Source organism: Chaetodon trifascialis, chromosome 3 (assembly GCF_039877785.1).
Source record: "Chaetodon trifascialis isolate fChaTrf1 chromosome 3, fChaTrf1.hap1, whole genome shotgun sequence".
Taxonomy (NCBI): Eukaryota; Metazoa; Chordata; class Actinopteri; order Chaetodontiformes; family Chaetodontidae; genus Chaetodon; species Chaetodon trifascialis.
The window spans coordinates 14,880,575-14,901,808 of NC_092058.1; the positions used below are offsets into that span (position 1 = coordinate 14,880,575).

General features: G+C 42.1%; 3 protein-coding genes across 14 annotated transcripts in view; 1 reads left to right on the top strand and 2 right to left on the bottom strand.

Moving 5' to 3' along the window:
- The window catches only part of erc2 (ELKS/RAB6-interacting/CAST family member 2), a 41,075-nt gene extending 31,693 nt beyond the window's left edge, over nt 1-9,382 (top strand). For 6 of the 11 annotated variants that reach the window (XM_070959785.1, XM_070959782.1, XM_070959786.1 and 3 more), the window contains 6 exons: nt 1,173-1,296; nt 1,646-1,806; nt 2,359-2,506; nt 3,684-4,304; nt 5,299-5,356; nt 5,469-9,382. In XM_070959785.1, coding sequence (XP_070815886.1) covers nt 1,173-1,296; nt 1,646-1,806; nt 2,359-2,506; nt 3,684-4,304; nt 5,299-5,352 — 1,108 coding nt within the window. In that variant the 3' untranslated portion in view covers nt 5,353-5,356; nt 5,469-9,382. Of the gene's footprint in view, nt 1-1,172; nt 1,297-1,645; nt 1,807-2,358; nt 2,507-3,683; nt 4,305-4,985; nt 5,054-5,178; nt 5,357-5,468 lie in introns of all 11 variants that reach the window. The other 5 variants (XR_011602073.1, XR_011602072.1, XR_011602070.1 and 2 more) reach the window with 2 other exon arrangements.
- Nucleotides 9,383-9,868: 486 nt separating this feature from the next.
- Nucleotides 9,869-12,955, bottom strand: LOC139329454 (protein disulfide isomerase CRELD1). Of its 2 annotated transcripts, none has more exons than XM_070959794.1 (6): nt 12,774-12,955; nt 12,132-12,413; nt 11,949-12,032; nt 11,566-11,661; nt 11,332-11,472; nt 9,869-11,214 (listed from the first exon to the last, which is right to left on the bottom strand). In XM_070959794.1, exons 2-6 carry the CDS (start codon nt 12,310-12,312, stop codon nt 10,994-10,996), a joined length of 723 nt encoding a protein of 240 aa, XP_070815895.1. In that variant the 5' UTR covers nt 12,313-12,413; nt 12,774-12,955; the 3' UTR covers nt 9,869-10,993. The 2 variants fall into 2 exon arrangements, with proteins under 2 accessions (XP_070815895.1, XP_070815894.1); XM_070959793.1 differs by having other exon boundaries at nt 12,132-12,303; nt 12,774-12,882.
- Nucleotides 12,956-13,065: 110 nt separating this feature from the next.
- il17rc (interleukin 17 receptor C) lies at nt 13,066-20,748 on the bottom strand. The gene is made up of 15 exons (XM_070959787.1): nt 20,678-20,748; nt 20,075-20,405; nt 19,497-19,731; nt 18,997-19,100; nt 18,691-18,805; nt 18,545-18,586; nt 18,331-18,449; nt 16,102-16,158; nt 15,883-15,943; nt 15,542-15,759; nt 15,257-15,310; nt 15,110-15,161; nt 14,914-15,009; nt 14,531-14,566; nt 13,066-14,436 (listed from the first exon to the last, which is right to left on the bottom strand). Exons 2-15 carry the CDS (start codon nt 20,180-20,182, stop codon nt 13,742-13,744), a joined length of 1,992 nt encoding a protein of 663 aa, XP_070815888.1. The 5' UTR covers nt 20,183-20,405; nt 20,678-20,748; the 3' UTR covers nt 13,066-13,741.
- Nucleotides 20,749-21,234: the final 486 nt, after the last annotated feature.

Consider the following 21,234-nt stretch of genomic DNA (forward strand, 5'->3'; position numbering starts at 1 on the left):
CAACCCCTCTCTTTTCCGTGATCTTTCCCGGTGCCCATCTTCCCGCTCTCCCTCCCAACCTGCCCCACCACGCCCTGCCTAGCTTGATCTACCAGACACTAAGGGAAATGATCAGCCTAGTGGCCTGCATGAGTAGAGCTGCTGTGCTCCAGGTCTACATGCGCTCAGTAAGTGAGGTGCTGTAGTAGGTAGGGTCTGGACTGAAGCCTCGGTCCTGAAATGTGTCAATTCAGTCGGGTCTCTTCTGTCTGAACAACCCTGCATCCATAACTGATTCTCTCACTAGCTCACTCCTTCTCTCGGTCAAACCACTGTTGGTTTTCCCTCCTTTTGCTCGGCACTCAGACCTGTCCTCCTCCCCTCTTCTTTTGCCCGGCTGATTTTTGCCTGTCTGACTGCATGTCTGCCACTCCCAGGCTTGGCAGCAGATGCACATGGTTTCATGTTTTCAGAGAAGGTGCATCCTGCATTAGCTGTGTCAGGCTACAGAGCAGCGGCTGCCACAGGCGCCTTTGTAGTCTCCCATGTTGTTTGACAGTGAGCACACTGTGATCTCCTCTGGGTCCTCTGTATTGTTTTCTTGTGGTTGTTTCTTTATGTTCTGGTTCTAATGTCTCTTTGTTTTTGTTTTTTTTTACTTTTTTTCTTTGTGTGCTCTCGTTTCCTGCTTCCAATGTCTCCTCCACTTGTCGTGTCATCCCCTTCTCTTCTACCTTTTACTTTCTCCATCTGCAGTCTAGCTCCCAGGTAAGTAATGTCCCTCCCCTCCATTGCACACCCATCTCTACCTTTATCCATCCTAACTCTGGTGCTTAAACCTGCGAGTCATCTCAGCAGTGTCATGCTAACATGAAGCTATCAATTCATCTGTGATGCTCATGTCTTCTTGCATTCCTGTGACCTCATGATTGGTACCATTTTGAAAGATTCATTCAAAATGACATGATTGTCCATTATGATGTGCTTGTTCTACTTATTTGTGTTTCATGTTTTTTGTTGTAATACATGGGTGTATATGGTACTCTACTCACACATGTACCTGCTTTTCATATAACACTATTGTCTCGAGAATGTATTTTGCATTTCCTAATAGATAAATGGTACACTAACTACAGAATGGGATTCAGGAGGATCTTGGTACGGAATAAGTCTAACATGTATGTGCTTTACAGACAAGGAGGCAAAGATCAGACTAAGAAGGGTCAAAACATCAAACTGGGACCACAAGGGGACAAGAAAGGTTTAGGACAAGACCCTCGTAAGGACAGCTCCATGGATGGTGGCCACCACTTAAAGGTGCAGATTTACTCTTGAGAAATGCATTCAGTTGTCAATTTATTAGGTTGATCTATTTTATTGATTACACTGACAGATGTCTGTACTAATTTGTCCACCTCGTTTATATCAGTGAGGGTTCATACAGTTGAATCAACACAGTTTAATGAAAAACTGAACATTTTAACTTTCATGTAGGCTGGATTTACTGTAGGACTTTTGTATGAGACTGCATTAGTTTTAGCTGGGTGTACCTAATAAACTGGCAACTGTGTGTATTTACCAGTGATGGTTTAATACTTCACTCATGAAACGTGTGGTTGTGTGTCTTATTTACACATTTGGTGTGTGTTCCCTTGTTGTCTGTCAGCTGGAGGAGCTGATGAACACGCTGGAGAGGACGAGGCAAGAGCTGGATTCCACCAAGCAGCGTCTCTCCTCCACCCAGCAGTCGCTGCAGGAGAGGGACACCCACCTCACCAACATGAGACAAGAGCGCAGGAAACAGCTGGAGGAGATCCTGGAGATGAAGTTAGTGCCATCATGACATTTTGACATCAGTCTCACAAAGACTGCGAACCGTTTTACTTCTACTGATGCATTTCTGGCGAGACGCTGAATGACGATCAAAATGTGTCGTCAACGGGAACGGGGCCATTCAGCTGTTCTGCTAAGGTTTATCTGCACTGTGTGCATTCAGCAACTTTATGCATCCTGAAAACTGATAATATTGAGTCAGCTAAATCTAAAAAAAAAACTCAGTGGTGACTCACACTGGACACAAACCCCTGTCTTCTGGGTGAAACTCCTGTGTTTTTCTCATTCATCCACCACAGCTTCCTCCCTACATCACATTTTTATACTACGTCACCTGAGTTTCTGGCAGAAAGCCTGAAGGCAAACTGGAGCTGCATCCTTTAAGGAATTTGACTTGCAGCATTTGACACTGATGTAGTTAAACTGAATTGATGCAATAGTTAAAAGCACTTAATGGAATGTCTCACCTATATACCATTTATTTAATGTCCTTTCTCTTTTATAGAATATAAGTGCTGATGCTATAATGTTGTTTTTCTTCTTCAGGCAACAAGCTCTGCTGGCAGCCATCAGTGAGAAAGATGCTAATATTGCACTGCTGGAACTGTCTGCCTCCAATAAAAAGAAGACCCAGGAGGAAGTGCTGGCCCTCAAGAGGGAGCGGGACAAACTGATGCACCAACTCAAACAACATGTTAGTACTGCAGCACAATTTCAAGGAAAATTCTGTTTGCACTCAATCAAAATGACAAATAGCTGCACAAGGCTACTAGCCATTTTCTGCATTTCATCTACAGAGAGTGGTACACACGCATGGCCATGGATCCTCTTTGCTGGTTCAGTTGTGGCACTTTTCCCAAGTGCGCATGTTGCAGTATGAATAAGAGTTGTTTTTAATATTTTTTTTTTTTTATTTGTTTGTTTTGGGGCAAGTTCATTAGCAGATTGCAAGTCAGCTGCAGCTCTTTTCTGGCCATTAACATGACATTCAAATTCAGCTTCGATGTTTTCCCATCAAGGAAGTGCAAATTTGCACACCTGAGGTCAAATCCATTCAATGCATAGGCCTAATAATGTAATATTCAAGGTGTGTTTCCCAGGTCAAAACTTGAGTCTTAAATGTTTTTGCTTTCAAGCCTCAAGTCATGTCAGGTCTTCAAGGAGTCAACTCTCAAGTAAGTAAAGTCGTGCAGCAGTCAAGTCAGTGAATTCTCAAGCCTTTTTTTTTTTTTTTTACTATTTGAGAGTTCTCAAACTCTGGTATGAGATGTACACCAGGAATCTTTGCAGCAACAATATGGCATAAATATAAGTAAAATATTAAGGTAAAGCCAGGAAATGGTTATCTTTGCTTAGCATGACTGGAATAACTGGAGTCCTCAATGCAAATAGTGGAGACTCACATGTAACTGCCATTAAATCACAACCTTTTTTTCAGAATTTTGATGTTTGATGCTAATAACTTAGCTTTAGAGGGGAGGTGCATTTTGGTACTGGACAGAGCCAGAATAGCCCCCTGTAAGCAAGACTAATCAATTATTTCACATTAAGTTAAGTGATGGCAGCAATCCTCTTATCTAACTTGGCAAGATGGAGAATGAGTGTATAGAAGTTTTCTTTTAATGGTATATCTTCTTAAGAAAATCGCAGTGACCTTAAAAACGACTACAGAGATGAATCAACAGCTGACACAGTCTGAATTCTGAAAAAAGAACTGAAGCCTCAGTGTTGGTTGCATGGTTATTTTACTGGAGTGTAGTACACTGTAAGGTGTTCCTGTTTTTATGTCCACCCGCATATACTGAAAATGTGTACTTCGTCCAGTCCATTATGAGAGACTTCATGCACTCACCGGTTTTCTCTTTCTACAGACACAAAGCAGGATGAAGCTGATAGCTGACAACTACGATGATGAGCAATATCATCCACACGGTCCTCACCACCCCCAGCCTCAGCCCCCGCACGCTCAGCCTCAGTCCCAGCCCCAGTACCCTCATGCTCCCCACGCCCAGCAGACTCCCTATCCACACGCCATGCATGCGCAACACCCGCAACACCCGCAGCACCCGCAGCACCCGCAGCACCCACAGGCCCCCCCTCAGCACCCACACCCACAGCAGCCGCAGCCCCAGTACCCTCACCCTCCTCACCCACAGCACCCCCAGCAGCACCCTCAGCACCCCCAGCCACCTCCCCAGCACCAACAGCACCCACGACCCCCACAGCCCCAGCACCCTCACCAACAGCACCCACAGCATCCTCCGCAGCACCCACACGGACACCCACCTCCGCAGCACCCTCACCCTCAGCACCCTCACGGCCCTCCCCAACAAGGACCCCACCCCCAACATCCACATCCCCAGCATCCTCAACACCCTCAGCACCCACAGCACCCGCACCACGCCCAGCATCCACGTCATCCGTCGCCCCATCATCGTGGAGGGCCAGCCCGAGGACCCCCACATGCTGGTCACCGCCCCGCCCCAGACCAGGTTAGATGTCTCCCATATCATTGATGTCTTTCATTGGGTAGTCTGCCTGTAGAGCTTTTTGTAGGCTGGTGCAGGTCAGACTTTATTGAGGACTGAGCTGTATCAGCATTTCTGTCTATTTACAATGACAAATCTCTCCATCTCTCTTGCTCAGAGTTGCTCTTTCTGACTGCTGTCTATCTGGAAAAATCAAGTGTTGTGTTACTATTACAAATGTCTAGCACAATTTGTTATTTAACAGGCTTCCTGATATGGTGATCTGAATATTTTTTGCTGATTTCTCCAGTTTTTATATGTTTCAATATGAATTAGAAAAGATAGCCTAATGTAAATGTGACCATTTTTTATGTGGTGAAATATTAAAAATGTACAGTATAAAAAATTGAAATGAATATATCTTGCAGCACCGTCAGACTATCTTTAAGTTACCTCAGGGTGCCGCGGCACACACTTAGAGAGTAACTTTCCCATGTGATAAATGCACAATTTAAAGTTATGATCTTTACCCACGTAAGCACATTAATACATTCTCTGATGCTTACCTTTAAAACATGCTTATTTTTCTATTACACTGCCTGCTGTTCCAGTGGTGTCTTTCGATCAGCAGTTACTCCAGTTTCTGTCTACTTTCTTCCCTTCATGTATATCACTTCTGTTGGCCCATAACACTGTCAACAACAGGATGACGACGAGGGCATTTGGGCATAATCCTTGCTGTGACAACCAAAGCTCTAATGTTGTTTTGAGGGGTGAGATATATTTAAGACTTTCCCACTTTATGATTCTCAGTTTCCTCTCTGCCTGCATTATCTGCTACATTTCGTAACAAAAGAAACAGCTGCATGACATCTGGATTTTTGTATTTCACATTCAGATGATTCAGTCACTACTGGAGGAGCACAGCCATGCCATGATGTTGAAAAACTACCCGACCAAACATTTATTACCTCCACTCAATCAGCACTCAGCAATGGGACCTTTGTTTATTTTCCAGGGAAGAGGAGGGGGCGCTCAGGTGTGCAGGTCACGCAGGGAGACTGACAGCTGAGCAGGTAATTCCACACATACTGTATAATGGCACACACAAAATGAATTAATTCAGTTGTTACAAATACATTTCCAAACAGCAACTTATGCCATGTCCTTTGTTGTTTACTGCTCAAGGTGACCCGGGACCTCTTCTTCGTGTGAACGGGAGCAGGTGTCATCTACTTCCTCCATACAGGATCGCAGATACGGGACTGAATTGGAAGGAAAGAGACAGATGTTGTTGCCAGTGGAGAGACAGATGAGCTCTGTCAGATTCTTGCTTTGACAGTACATGTGATCAACATGGCACCAGAGGTCTCACAGAGGTCACCTTGCCTGTCTGTCACCCGCCGGACGCTGCACCTCTTCAGGCCAACAACGCCCTCTTGGTCCTCCCAGCAGAGATCTCATGACTGCCTGCCAGCCCAGTATTTGTTCTTCATCCTTCTTCCTTTGATTGATTCAAGATTATGGTTGTCTTGCTGCCTGTTTCACCTGCCTGACTGACTCCTCTGGCTCTGGTTGGCTCCCCCACCTGACTCTGTCATGGTTCCTTGATCCTCACTGCCCTGCTGACCCATGTGGTGACATCTGACCCCTCTGCCTGGCTATCATGATCCTCAGTGTGCAGAGCCTCTTCTGTTGTTTTAATCACCTGATTGTGTCAATGAGCTATTTCACCTGCTGTGGCACGCAGTGACCTCTTTTTTTTTTTTTACCTTTATACATGCCCCACCTGCCGTCCATGTCTAGAGAAGCTCATGTTCAGCATTTCTAAAAGTGACGTAGTGACCCTTCACTTGATTTTTCCACAAAACTCGAGTATAGCATGTTCCATGCACCAGATTTGAGTGATTTTGTTTATTTTCTTGTTGTCATTTCCTGTTTGCAAAGAGCTTAGAGTTTACTGATAGTGCGCCTTTAGCCTTGCCTGCAGCATCGGGGGTTTTCCTTGGCTGAATGAGCGGAGCCCTCCAGTTCTTGGGCGTGTTTTAGCCTTAAGGCTGTGGCTGCCATCGATGTTTCTCTTCATGTTACCTCATTTAAGTAGTCAAAAAAAAATGATCAATCTATGCAGGTGTCAACGTAGAGTGAATGATTTTTTTTATTTCCCCATCCTTCCTGAAATTTGTCAAGTCAAAGTGTAATTAACCGTCCAATCAGAGCGGCCAAGAGAGTGGTCAGAAAATACTCATCAGTCAGATTATTTTGAGGTTCTGAGACTATGCACCTATGCACCTCCTGCAGGAATTTTTACTAATGGTGCTTCTGCTGGTGCTCAAACTAAATGGTGTCAGAAGACCTGGTCAAGAGCATCTTTTAGTCCTTTTACAGTAGAGGGATTTGATCCCACAACAAGCTTCATGAACAGCTGTAAAAGACTGCTTTGTACATACAATTTGACCATTGGGGCTTTGTGAGCCACAATCACTTTAAGACCCACAGAGCAGCATTCCCTGTATGAATACTGCTGAATACTATAAATACTATTATCAGATGGAGCCGATGTTCAATAGATGTTTTCCCTGCAGGTCTATTTGTACCATTGACACCCCAGTCTCTGACCTACAGTACGCTCCTGCTCCCTTCTCCCTTGTAATTCTCCTCTTCCAGCGCTAGTCTGTGTGACCTCCTAAACATAGTGACTTGTTTTCTCCTTCTCAACAAGGTGGCCTGTGCCTCGTAAAAACTGTACACATATATGATAGATATGCATATATTATACATATAGAGAGAAATCTATAGAGTGTGTCTATACGTGGTCAGAAAATCGTTTCAAACTGACGAGATATTATATGTTTTTTCTTCATGGTTATTTTTCTAACTGGCTGGAGGTCAGAGAGTTGTCTTATTTAGAGTGTTGAGTGGTGTGATTTTCCTCTGATTTGTACATTGTGAGAAAAACCCCTCAGCAGCAAGTAACATTCCCTGTCTGAAAACACAGGACAGCCCAGATGAAAAAAAAAGAAGAGAAGAAGAGCTTTAGAGCAGTTAATGAGAAATAGAGAAGTGTATCCAAATCTATCTAGAAGTCTAGAAAAAAAAGTTTATTACATTCCTTTCTTAATGTGAAAACATTCAGTTGAAGACCACCTCTGGGTGGCAACTTCGAGCAGAAAAAAGCAAAGACTTGTCTTGAATTTTGCAGCTCACAAAAGTAGCAACGAGATTACGTCTGCTGCACTTAGCAGTCAGAGACTTGCACTTGTGAGTGAGGACTATCACTATTATCATCCGAGTGGAGGTTTGAGTGACTCTGTCAGGATGCATTTCTTTCGCGTGTTTGTCGTCGTTGTCGTCTTGTAAACAGAAGTGGTGACATATGTGACCGTGACAGCCGATCAAGTAGAAAAACCAACACACATCGTTGCAGTATAGTGGAAAATTGAATTAGACTGTTACTATCCCCACTTCCTCTCCCTCCCCTCATGGTGCCTGTGTGTCTCCCTTATATGGCCAAGTGTTGATTGTTGTATATAAATGTCTTTCCATCTCCCCATCTTCCGCAAACAGGTGATTTACGCATCATCTTGTACGTGTCTGCTTCACACATGAACCTTTGCAGCTCCTGTCACTGACCAAGAATCGACAGATTGTGTGAAACGTTGGTGTTTGTGTTTACAAATGTTATGAGAAAGATCCTGATCCTGATTCAGATTTTTTTCTTTTTAAAAAAAAGGGAAGACAATGCAAACAGACAGAGGAGCAGAAATCCTCTCACTTCACCATCAGGGGGGCGGAGTATGAATCCTCCATTTTCAGGTCCTTATCTACTGAATACTTGAAGTAGGGGGTTCTCCTACCATGAAATACCATATATGATTTACATGGTAGAAAACATGAAACATTTCAATTGTGCCCATGCATGCTGATTTTTACATAATGTGCCAACTGAAAGTTATGATGTAGGGATTATCTCCTGTTCTCTATGCAGAGCGATTTCTCAACCGTTGTTGTCAAAAAGGTTTCCGAGAGGCGTAGAGGCTGAGGCTGGTTTCCTGGGCTTAGACTAAAGACTAATCCTGGTTGTGAATGACTGGCATCGCACTCGTGAGGTGGAGTCAAGAAGTCGAGTTTGCATGTGTGCCTAGAAGCAGCCGTGTAGAAAGACTTGAGTTGAAAGGCCTGTAGATTCACCAGTAACTTTCAAAGGCCTTCAAGAAACAGTATGAAAAGCCTAACGTACATTTTCACTTATTGTTGTACACAGGTTGTTTTTCTTTTATTGTATGTTGCTGAAAACTTTGGATTAAACAAATCACTGTGACCAATGCCAGAAACATTTTTGTTTGACAGAACAAATATTGTGTTTACTTTTTTATTATTCATTTTTTTATTTAAGTTAGCTTTATTTTTTCTATCGTTTCAGCTTATTGAAAATGCCAGTTTGAGACTGTACTATTTGTATAAGTAAATGTTTTGAGCTGTACAGTAAAAACCTAGGAACAAGTTAAATGTGAGTGTCCAGCATGCTGAATGATTACTTGTGTGAACGTGAGCTAATCTCCCATAAGGCATCATTCCTCACTCATTAATTGCATCTGCATCGTGCATTGTGACGGTGTGATGTTGTGTTTGAGAGTGATGTGTGTGTCTCACTTACTGTGTCCCATTAGTAGACAGCCTGTGCAGTTTTGTGAGAGTGCAGCATGTTTTTGGGGTTGCTTGTGTAAATGTAGTCAGAAAAGTGAGATGTGTGTGGGTGTGGGCGTGTGTGTGCTGCGTGTGTGTGTGTGTGTGCATAGCTGCTTTTATGGGTGTGGGTGTGTTTGTGTGTCAGTATGTGTGTGTATGTGTGTCAATGAATGCACAAGAGAAAATCTATTTAAAAAAAAACTTTATCAGAGGAAGTCCCTAGAGAAAAAAGGAGAGGCTGAGTCAAAGTTTTGAATGAAGCATGGATACTCTGTACTGTTTTTTGTTTTTTAAACCTAGGAGGCTGTCCTCAGTGCCCCAGTTTGCTATTGTATGTGCTGTATCAGAATATTACTATTGAGTGTTGGCCAGCTTGTTTATATCCATCAAATAAAGGTGACTTTCTTTCTGTCTCCGTGTTGCATTATTTTCTACTCCAGTATTTTCTAGCACTAACACAATTATGGTATACAACTTAAATGCATGATATGATTAAATAATTTCTTACAATAACCTAGTTATGTGCTTAGTACTGCAACAGTTGGTCAGAAGTATAACATGTGGTTAGAATAGTAATAATTTAGCTCACTTGGTAATTTATTCTAATATTTCTACCTACATCCACTTAAGTTCCACTGTGTGTGTGTGTGTGTGTGTGTGTGTGTGAGAGAGAGAGAGAGAGAGAGAGAGAGAGAGAGAGAGAGAGAGAGGGAGAGAGAGAGCATGTGTGCACTATAAATACTCTCAGAGTGTAATATATTCGTCTTCTCTGCATTGGTAAAAGCTTACAAAAAAGCGCTGGATTTTCACATTCAGTGATGCTATATTACTTAACAGATGTCAAAAATGTATCCCTAACAACAGTATCCCCCTTCAAAATGATAAAAGAGGAACCCTGTGTATGTAAGTCAACAGCAGACATATTTATTTTTGTGTACACGTACATGTGCACATTGAGAAAAAAGGCACTTATTTTACGCAACAATGTACATGTTAAAACTTTGTGTTTAGAGTGTGCAAACACAGTGTTCCTGATACAGTATAAGAAGCTAATCTAATACACATGTAAATTCTTATTTAATCAAACTACAATTAGCAGCATTGTATGTTGGTGGCTTCAAATGTCAGAACAACGTAGCTGCTTGAAAGCAATAAAAAGCACAAGATGTCCAAGACTCATTTTCAGCTCAGTACAGGAAAAAGTTACAGCTGGACAATCATAATGCATCTCACAGTCTTCATCAGTGAGTTTGCTCAGCTGTTATGACAACAAAGCAAACTCCACCCACTGCTGAAGACAGTGAAATACAATTGAAAAGCTCCACATAAAGCCGGTGAGTGGATCTTGAATGAAGCTTTGCAAAACCATTATTTACAAGAATAAACTTCCACACTCAAGATTCACTTTAGTATTTTGCCCTGATCTGTCAGACTACAGTGTGATGTCTAAAAACTGAGTAGTGAAAGAACCATGATCAATCCTAGTGAGTCAAAATACAGAAATATTGTCCATTGTCAGCCAAAATAAAAACTACAATCCAGAAAGAAGCTGTAGGTAAAGAGAAAACTGTCACTTGATTTGTCACTTCTTCTAGATGTCTGCTAAAAACCTGAATTTCAAGGCTTCAAACATGAAAGAAGGGACCTTCTTTTCCGTTGTAGGTAGATGCTCTCTCTGCACTCTGGCTGACATTTAGCATTAACTGTTTTATGAAATCTGCCCTAAAGCATAATAATAAAACTTTGGCATTACTTTCATGGTGGTTCAGGGGTTGTTAAAAGGTTGCCATGACAATCAAAATGAAATGATCACATCTCTAACAGATAGAGAAGTATGACATTCAAAAACATTTTTAGAGCATTTTCATACCAATAGCTTAAACTGTCCATAACACAAGTGAATGCGCAAGATTCCCCTGCTTTGTCTGAAAAGTAAATGTATGAGGCCTTGCAGAACAGTAGCACATGTGCTTGTGTATCTCCCATTTACTGTGTGTAAGTCCTTTTTGCAGCAGAATTGAGCTTCAACGCCCCTTTAGGAAGTTGTCTAACAAACGGTCTCCCCTGTCAGAAAGCCAGTACCCTGCCATGGCTGCCACCGCTCCCATGAATACAGATGTGTAAACCAAATCTCCTTTAGCAGCCAGTGTGGCCAGAGCGCAAAGCACCACCCCAAAGAACATCTGCTGCAGCACCTCCACCTCGTCATCCTGGATATCCTCAAACAGGCCTTGCTCCTGACCACCTGCACAGGGACATGGACATGGACATGGACATGGACATGTGGGACTGCAGTGGGGTGACGCGTCCATGTGGATGTGGGTGCAAACATCCTTCTGTGTGTGTGTGTGATGAGACTTACTAGGCTGCTGCTTCCTCACACAAACACTGTCCCTGCGGATGAAGCCCTCAGCACAGTCACAGCGGAACGAGCCCTCTGTGTTGGTACAAATCTCATCCAGACCATGACAGGCAAGCACCCTGTCACTACATTCATCTACATCTGAGAGAGAAAGAGGGAGACGGGACATAATCTCCTCACAGACTTATCGATTACATGCCAATGAAACAGAAATATTCTTTTTTGTGCAATTACCCAAACACTTGGACCCTGTCAGTGTGTACCCAGAGGCACATTTCCTGCAGCGTGCTGGTCCGCCACCCATACAGCCAGCACAGGCCGGGTCACAGCCTGAGGAAAGAGTGACCATTTAATTTCTTCATTTACAGGTTGCACTGTGTTTTCAGGTGCTGAAGGTACTGTATGTGCATGAAAAAATGCCACAGAAGACAATCGAGGCAGTAATATTTAATATTTGAGACCTCCAGTGGAGCTATAATAAGTCCCTATAGTGTGGGTGTAGCCCGTCTGTTGGGACAGACTCCTGTCACTACTGCCATAAGCAAATTTCAAAAACATTTATTTTCATTGTATCTGTTTGGGTATGACATCTCAATTATGAATGATAAAGCACTTACCTCGGCATTCAAAGGAACCCTTTGTATTGATGCAGTAGCTATTTGCAGTACAGATACCCAGCTCTGTGCCACACTCATCAATGTCTGAAACAAGCATGGATATACATCATTACTCTGCTTATCTCATGTCACACATGTATATGATGATCTCCAGACTCATACTCAAAGCTCTGCATACAGTACCTACACAGGTGTTATTATGGAGTATCCATCCTTCTCTGCATTCCTCACACCGGTCATTTTCTGGGCCTGAACACTTATTGCAGACATCTGGACAGCTGTGCACCTGAACCACCAACAGACAACACAGCCAAACGGCCTGCAGCAAGTTCCCCTGAAGCATCCTTACTCCCATCTGTTCCATCAGGTCCAGAAAATAAAGTTGTTTATCCAATCCCAAATATCACGTCCTAGTTTGTTCAATGATGCTCGCAAGTTGAGATCATAAGAACAAGGAACAGATCCCTGGCAGAATAAAGTATAAGATGGATAAAGAACGTAGCAGCATGACACCGTACACCAAACATCTACAGTAAAAACTGTATGTCAGCAGCACAGATGTTACTGAATGATCCTGGAAATATTACAGGAATATTATAGTACTACTACAGGCAGCACTGTGTCTCTATGATCCTCTTGCTGCTTGTCACTTTGATCATGAAGGTGACACTAGTCTATTGGCTACAGTATAATATAGAATTGATGGCACCCCCCCTAAGATCATGTATGACTAAACAGTTGCTGATTTTTGCAGGACAGTTAACACACCAAGCATTTTAGATGACCTCAACACAAACTTTATAGAGGATTTAATGTGTTTTTTACCTCGTCGATGTGCGTTGACTGAGTCTGAACTGTACCGTCTTCGTTTTAAAAAGTTTAAGTGAAGCGAATAGAGCCGAGACGCGCCTGTCAAACAGCCGGACTTCTTTGTGTTGGATTACTGTATAAGAACGTCCCGCGCGGGCGGAACGCGCATCAGCCTCACAGCACCGCCCAACCGGAATGTCCTCAAAAACCTAACAAGCACGCCTCTGTGTCCTTAAACTGACGCTAGCTTCCATCAAAAGGATTCCCCGCCCTTCGCTGAGAGCTGACCAATCACAATCCGAGATCCGCCATGCACAAAAATATGTATATTTATTTATAGACAAGAGTCGACAGCACACGGATATAATTAGTCTGCAGGATTTTCGGTTAAATATTTAGCAGCTAAAAGGGTAAGTGTGGTCATATTCTGTATTTTATTATGGTCAACAAATCCCACAAATAGACCAAATCATTCTTGTTATTAATCACGATAACAAAATTTGTCTGTGTAGCCAAAGTCTGATATAACTAATTCCTCTGTGCCATAGACCACCGTGATCAGCATTAAAAACACTGTAACACTGTCACACTTCATGAAATTTTCTTCCATGACAATGAGCATGGGCCTGTCATCAGCACATCAAATCCATGCCTGAAAATAGTCTCCAACAAATAGACTTCATATTTGAGCAATGTTTGATCAAACCTAAAGTGCCCAGCAGTTTAAGTAAGTTATTTAACACCTCCAGTAAAAATAAACTGGTTTGAGGCCAAAAACTCCAGACAAGGAAGCAATGTTTTAGAAAGCACTGAGTGACAATGTATTGTTGGTTTTGGTTATCTCATGGCATTTCTTCACAACACAACAATGTAGATTATTTCCAGCCAGTCAGCCTTTGATTGTGTCCTGTGTTTAGATCATCCACAATTTGGATAAAGTAGTCCTTCATTTTCCCAGATCAAGAACATATTCAGAATAACATTTATGGGTGTTTCAATGGCCTTGTCTCCAAGTTTTTCTCAATTCCAACATATTTACAATGTAATGTCTTGTGCTGGTCTGGTCCCTCTTTAGTATTCGCTCTCCATCTTTGTGGGGCACTCCATTTCCACCCTGTCCATGTCCTTCTACGTGACCCAGTCCCTGTCCCTCCCACAGTGAGCTCAGTCAAGAGAGCCTGGCTCTGCGAGGGGAGCTGGAACAGCAGCAGCCCCTGAAGAAGCTCTGGCAGACTCCTGTCACTGCGTGGATTGGAGTCAAATTTCACCAGCAGAAAACACTCTGCAGCTCTGCCCAGCTGCTTTTCCACTTGGATTTTGCACAGGGCAGCCATGAACACATCAGAGTAAGGGGACACTCTCTGAGGCAGACACAGACCCTTTTCTTCGCCATTTGTCTTGATAACCTCTTTGAGGCGATGAGTCAATTCCTCTGCTCTCTCCAAGGCTTTGCGGCTCAGGACGAGCACAACTCGGCCACCCTGGCTGTTCACCTCCAGCAGCTGGGAGTGCAGCCACAGCAGAGGCCCCAGAGCGCACTGCTCCTTCCTGCTCCACTGGTCCACACACACACTGAAGCCCTGGTTGCAGAGCAGGGAGCCAAGCCGGCATACTGACTCTGAAACACCATCATCCACATCTGGAGGGCTCAGCAACACCACATGACACCTTCTGCCAACTTTAGAGAGGAAACACAAGGGGACAAATGTCAGACAGTTGGCTTGTTCCATCATGACTTCATGAATTTTTTATTAGAAGTAGAAAACACTCACTTTCAAATCTGCCATGATGCCAGCTCCACACCCATTCTATAAAAGCCAGAAAATTAAGAGTAAATAAATCATATCATATTTATCATTTCAGTGGCACAAATATGTGGGTAAAATATATGTATGAACAGGGAAGACTTCATGAGTAATTCCCAGATGTGGTAAACAAAATTTGGTCTTTGAGGCAAATGAAAGGAGCCTCTGTGGGAAGTGCCTGAGGGAATTCACCAGGACAATGCATATTTCATCAGGGGTTGGCAACTGTACAAATTCCAGAGAAGAGAAACTGGACACTGCACTGTTTTCTTCATGTACAATTAGAGTGTCCTGGTATTCTTACACATTTAACACATTTAATGCAAAAAGAAAAAATAAAAGAAACTTACTCTTGACAAAGTCGTGAAGGAGATAGAAAAGGAGCACAGTCAAGCAGACCAGCAGCATAACGACGACGACCAGGAGACTCCAGCGCCACCTGTCAGCTGTATAAAACAAAACCGCATTCATAAAAAGCTCAAAATACAGGTGCTGGATTCTAGATAAATACATCACAACCAGCATCATTTTTTGTGTCAGACTCACTGTTATTGAAACAGAATGGACCGAGATCATGTTCCATTCCCTTTACTTTCACCTGCACCAATGGATAAACATCAATACGTTATTGAGCTGCACTGAGTATATGCTGTACATGTATGACAGTTTTGAGGACTGTTGCAAAAACTTTACCATCACACATGGTGAGAGCTGAAGGTTGATATCTTCAAACACCCCCCTTATCTCCTAAAGAGGACACAATTATGAATGTTGGGTCATCATGACAAACTCATGATGTTGACATTTTGCAATAGACGTGTAGAATATTTCTGTTTCATTTAATACTGTCAGACAGTGTGGCATAAGACAAGATTTCAAAACTTTAAGCACGAAAGTGAAAATGAAAGATTTGATGTTACAATGTTTTTTTTTGTTTTTTTTTTAAAGGGGTACAAGACGGTATTATGGTTTTCTTACCCACTGTCCCTTCCTGTTTTGTCTCCATTTGTCATTTGTCAGCTGTTGTCTAAAGCCCTTCATCTCCTTACAGGTGCTCTCTTTGTAACAGGGCCACACTTCACCCTCCAGCCTGCAGGGGGCAGACAGGTTCCACCCCAGCATTGACAGGTAGTTGTTCATTTGACCCTGGTTTACAGAAACGGACACATTCTGCCATACATTCCTCTGAAGGAAATCTGGAAATGGACACATAGGAAATGTCAGCATACGAATGATAAACTGCTTCACATGCACTTTGTAAAGTGAGACCAGAAAGAAAGTGATGGCAAAAAAGAGGAAGACACCCTCAGACTTCTCACCTGTGTTAATAAAGGGGCAGCTTCGAGAGCGCCTCGGCCTCTGATCATCCTCATCCCATACCTAAACACACACACACACACACACACACACACACACACACACACACACACACACACACACACACACACACACACACACACACGTCAGTCGTATAGGTCCTGTATAAACACAACACTGTTGGTATGCGAGCTATGAGTAATCATTATAAGTGATGTTACCTGGAAACACATGCAGGGCGTCACAGAATACAGTGGGATGGCCGTTCTGTTCCACCCCTATAAAGTTCACACATTGTGGCTTTAGCGACAGCAAGAAAACAGTGAATACACTTACTCTGGTACAGTATTTACTGCACTAGATTTCAGAGGCAAACATTATACTTTTTACTCCAATACATTTACACGCCAACTTTAGTGTCTCTAGTTACTTTGTAGATTTAGATTAACAAATTATGATGGTTTATTATAGATTAAGCTCCATAAAGTAGATAAAATGAACCCCACCTTTACCAGCATTAACATTAAAGTGATTAATGTATCTATTATTATTATTATTATTATCATTATTATTATCATTATTATTATTATTATTATTATTATTATTATTAGTAGTAGTAGTATTATTATTATTATTATTATTATTATTATTATTATCATCCAACAGTGTATATTATTCTGAAATGGGTCATGATTCTGCATAATGGATACTTTCACTTTTGGTATTGTAAGTATATGTATTGATATACTTTTAAACTTTTTCTTAAGTAAAATTTTGAACGTATCACTTTTACTTGTAACAGTATTTCAACTGTGGCATTGTTACTTAAGTACAAGATCTGGATACTTCGAACATTGCTTGAGAGAAATAGGAATATGTACTCAAGTACTGTAGGTAATTGTACTTCACTGCAGTGCTTCCGTTTTATGCTACTTTACTACTGCACTTTGCAATTCGTAATTACAAAAAATCTCGACAGCAATTTTTTTTCTGCGATGACAGATAACACCATGAAACAGCTGGCGAACACATTTTTCCGGGTGGTCCCTGAACGCAACACATTCCAGCGCTACGTTCCGTTGATATGGCGTCATATTATCGTGGAATGTCGCGCTTTCCAAGAGAAATGGACAAACAATTACTTTTTGTTTAAGTTTACGATACGTCAGTGTGCCCGAGTTAGTTTGTGGGGACCAAATTCAAGAGTCTTTACAGCTACAAACATGCTAACCTCGAAGAGCTACGAGGACAAACGTGCTTGGGTAAAGTCAACGCTCTTCGGCGGAGTTTGGATGCCCAAGAAGCAACTTTCACAGACCATTTTCTGACGGACACAGTGTTATACAGGCAAATTTTGAGGTGAGCGAGTTCACAGCGAAGAAGGTGAAACCTCTTCCAGAAGGAGAATTTGTGACTTGTTGCTGCTGAGGAGCTGCTAGCACAAAGTATGGTTGTGCCAGAGTTTCTGTTTGACGTGGAAACTCAGTGATAGCGAGTGTCTGTGTGATTTCGCCTTCATGGTGGACCAAGTCGCTCTCAGAGCTGAACCTCAAGCTCCAGCCAGCTTCTCAGCTTTTCTACGCTGTCAGAACAAGACATCTGAATACGCTGCTGGGTGTACCTGACCATCTACAAACCATTAACTGCATGTATGTCCTGGGTAGCTTCCCAGTATGAGGAGACATACACGGAAGATCGCATCTGTTTGGGATAACCAACAACTGTACGCAGTCAAAAGTGACTCATACAAAGACTCAGCTCTGCTCAAGGCTGACTGACCCAAACCTGGCAAACCAGCTGCAGTCATCATCATCATCATCATCATCATCATCATCACCACCATCATCACCTCTACCATCTGACTTTAAGGCCTCGCCAAAGAGAAGCAGTTCCAGTGGTCACAGAGGTTAGTGTGATATATGTGCTCAATAATTTAGTCTGGCCATTGAAAGAGGTCATGAAAATGGGAAGGCCCTTGACTGGGAAAAGTTTCTTCACCCGTGAATTAGAGCATGTGGGACGATGCACTGTCATATCAAATTACCCAGAATGCAACAGTGCATAAAGCTGTACCTCCACCAGCTGCAATGTAAAATCCTGCTTATATATTAATACGTTAGTTACAATAATACAACAAGAGCAATGAAATATAGAAACGTACAGTAAAGGGGCATTTGACATGGTGAGTATATATATATATATATATATATATATATATATATATATATACACCTAAAGTAAAATTAAAGTAAATTTTGCTGAGAATACCCTCTGTACTTTCACTTGAGAGATTTTGAATGCATGACCTTATTTCACATTGTTGCATCGCTGCATTTACTCAATATACAATGAATATGAATACTTTATTGAAAGTAAACAAAAAGCAGAAACAGTGACAAAAAACAGTGACTGCCTGCCACCAAAATCAGACACTGATACACAACACTGACCTGACATGTTCCATTGTGCTCATACTGGATGCACACAGAGGGGAGGCTCTTGTTGCTGTCAGCAGACTGCAGCTCCACCCAATTCATCTCTTTGTTAATTATGCTTCTGAGTCTGGGTGCTGAAAGGCCACAAAGAAACAATGATTTATTTCTCCAAATAGAAGCAAAACATCACAAGGAAAATGAACACATATATCATGTGTGGATTGTTTACCATGACACTCCTCTACACGTTCCTGCAGCTCCTGGGAACAAACTGAAGACAGATAATACAGTGTGAGTCGACTGTGCACTGTGCTGTAGCACTTATGAGTTCAGCAGGTGCTTTGTACTTAAATCTCTGAAGAGACCAAACTTTACCTTCATGTAGAGATGGAACAACAACTTCCCGACTTAGATGTGGCAGTTTAGATGAATAAACAGTTACGTGACTGCTGAAGGTAACCCCAGCTGGCTTAGTAATCATGATGGAAAGCTATAGGAGCACACACACACACACACACACACACACACACACACACACACACACACACACACACACACACACACACACACACACACACACACACACACAGAGTAAATAAGACATGGTGACTGGAAGTGAACGTACATTTTATCCCTATTGACAATGCAAACTTATATTCCAGTACATGGAGTCTACAGTACCTTTGCCTGGTTTTGCTGAGTAAGAGCTGTGTGATTAACCGTAAACTCCACCTTCTTGCATGAGGGAATGGTAGGTGCCGTATCATAACACAATGTCACAGACGCTGTTGCAACAGAGGTAGCACAACAAGGGTGGGGTTGAGAATTCATTGAAACAACCTTTCCAAAGAAAGGTGGACTGCAAGAACAGTACTTAAAACTCACTTTCACGTCCACTCTTGAAGGACCATACCAGTGTTTTTTCTATGTTTTAACCCATCAACCATGTACTTTACATACTGTACGTGCAGATTCTGAATTGCATTTATTTTTATAGCATGCAATATATCTTTACTGGAAAGGAAGTAAATCATTTAAAAACTTGTGATAAACTTTGGGAGATGATCATCAGCAACACAAAGGCCAATTAATAGATTGTTTAAACATACAAACCACTTAGTATGGTCCTTTAATAACAAATAGTATCATGACAGTGGGCTGCAAACAGCCTTAATTTATACCTTTTGGATTCCTCATGTCCTCCCTATAATCCTCCTCATCCAGCCCAGAGTGGCCTTCGTCCTCCACGTCTTTATCTGCATAAATACTGAGCTCTGTGTCTATCACCAGACATAATGTACACGGCGCTCTGTCCTCACAGCAGAGCTTGAAATACGGCGTCAGGTTTTTGACATCCACATCGTTCTCTGCCACATTAAGAGGCATCTCATCCTTCATAGTGCAATCAGAGAGGCCCTGAAAAGAGAAAAAAACATGATATGGAAAAAGACATGTTTAATGTGTGGCATCCAGATGCTAAATATTTGCTGTTCGGAGGCCAATGCTGTGATTAATGTACATACAGCAGCCCTATATTTTGACAAGCAGGTAGATGGCTACAACCCTTCGCCTGCTTTTAATTAAATGTTTGAGAATAAAACACTTTATCTGTGAAAAGGGAAATTAAACTGTCAGAGCAGGCTACACCAGTGCTAAAAGGAAATTAAAGGTGTAATCTGTCAACACATAACTGTATGCACTGTACTACGGCACAGGAAATGTCTGCTTCAGTGCACCCAAGCAGCGTATCCTATAGTACCTGTGAGCAGATGACTTCATGGCTGTCATATCCAGATATCTCCAAACTGCAGGCTGACACACACACAGTCAGTAAAAGGCACCAAACGGACCATCCAGGAAAAAACATTTTACCCGAGGATGACCTGATTGAAAGATTTGAGTCCTACAGCATTTTTCTCCAGATATCTTTCTCCAGGAGCAACATGAAAACCTTGTTAAACAAGTCTGGCGTCTTCCTTCCCATCATGACTTTTAGTTGGAGATTAACTCTTCCTGGCTGAAGGTGCACGCTGGAATGGAAGCCAGTGAATCGAGACAAAACTGTTAGAGCGTAGCTGTTTGGTTATGGCCTGGGGGAAGAAAAGACACACATTAATGCAGGTATAGGTATTCTCTGCCAGGTGTGTCTTCAGAGGTTTCATCTGAGTGAAACCACATTGTTCACCAACAGTTTATAGGCATGATAACAAAGAACTGGATAGTCTCTTCTTAGAGCACCATCGATTTTTAAACAAACAAACAAACAAACAAACAAACAAACATAAGAGCATGTTAATGTAACATTAGAAATGATATTAAATTACACTTGTACTGTCATAGAAATATCATTAAGGTTGCTTACGATGTTTAGTGATCCACTGTAAGTAATCCACTCTGAGGTGCTTTTCCTCTCCAAAGATTATTGAACTATACACCTACTCAAAGTTACTAAGAAGCATTTGAGTCATGTGGAAGTTGCACCACACAGCACGTCACAGTCCTGACTCAGAAGCCGTCCCTCCCTCCTTCTCTCTCTCTCTCTCTCTCTCTCTCTCTCTCTCTCTCTTTCTTTCTTTCTTTCTTTGAGTGACTCTGATTTTGCCTATAAAGCTCCGTTAGGTGTCAAAATGCACATAATCCTGAAACTTCCTGCTCTGAATTCCTCATTACAGTGGAACTGGTATGACCTTGACGGGTCAAATTCCACAACTGTTTTGTTTAATGAAAACAAGACTCCACTTTGAACACTGGATTAAAGTTGCTTTACGCACAGAGCTGCATTTTAAACACAGTTAGCACTTCACAGCTAATTTGTTGGTACTTGGACTTGTTATGTAGATTTGGCAAAGTTCCCTTCTTGTGCCGTTCGAAGTAAACTGTGCCTTGACAAACAAATTTATCACCTTGGCTCATAAGACT

What these genes read in the sequence shown, in the direction of transcription:
- LOC139329454 (XM_070959794.1), bottom strand. Translation starts at nt 12,312, where the DNA reads ATGGAACAGATGGGAGTAAGGATGCTTCAGGGGAACTTGCTGCAGGCC. An exon ending in CCATAATAACACCTGTGTAG is followed by an intron (nt 12,033 to 12,131) that starts GTACTGTATGCA and finishes TGCTTGTTTCAG; the next exon opens with ACATTGATGAGTGTGGCACA. An exon ending in GGGTTCCTTTGAATGCCGAG is followed by an intron (nt 11,662 to 11,948) that starts GTAAGTGCTTTA and finishes CTCTTTCCTCAG; the next exon opens with GCTGTGACCCGGCCTGTGCT.
- il17rc (XM_070959787.1), bottom strand. Translation starts at nt 20,182, where the DNA reads ATGTTTTTTCCTGGATGGTCCGTTTGGTGCCTTTTACTGACTGTGTGT. An exon ending in AAAACAGGAAGGGACAGTGG is followed by an intron (nt 15,311 to 15,541) that starts GTAAGAAAACCA and finishes TGTCCTCTTTAG; the next exon opens with GAGATAAGGGGGGTGTTTGA. An exon ending in TCCATTCTGTTTCAATAACA is followed by an intron (nt 15,010 to 15,109) that starts GTGAGTCTGACA and finishes TGTTTTATACAG; the next exon opens with CTGACAGGTGGCGCTGGAGT.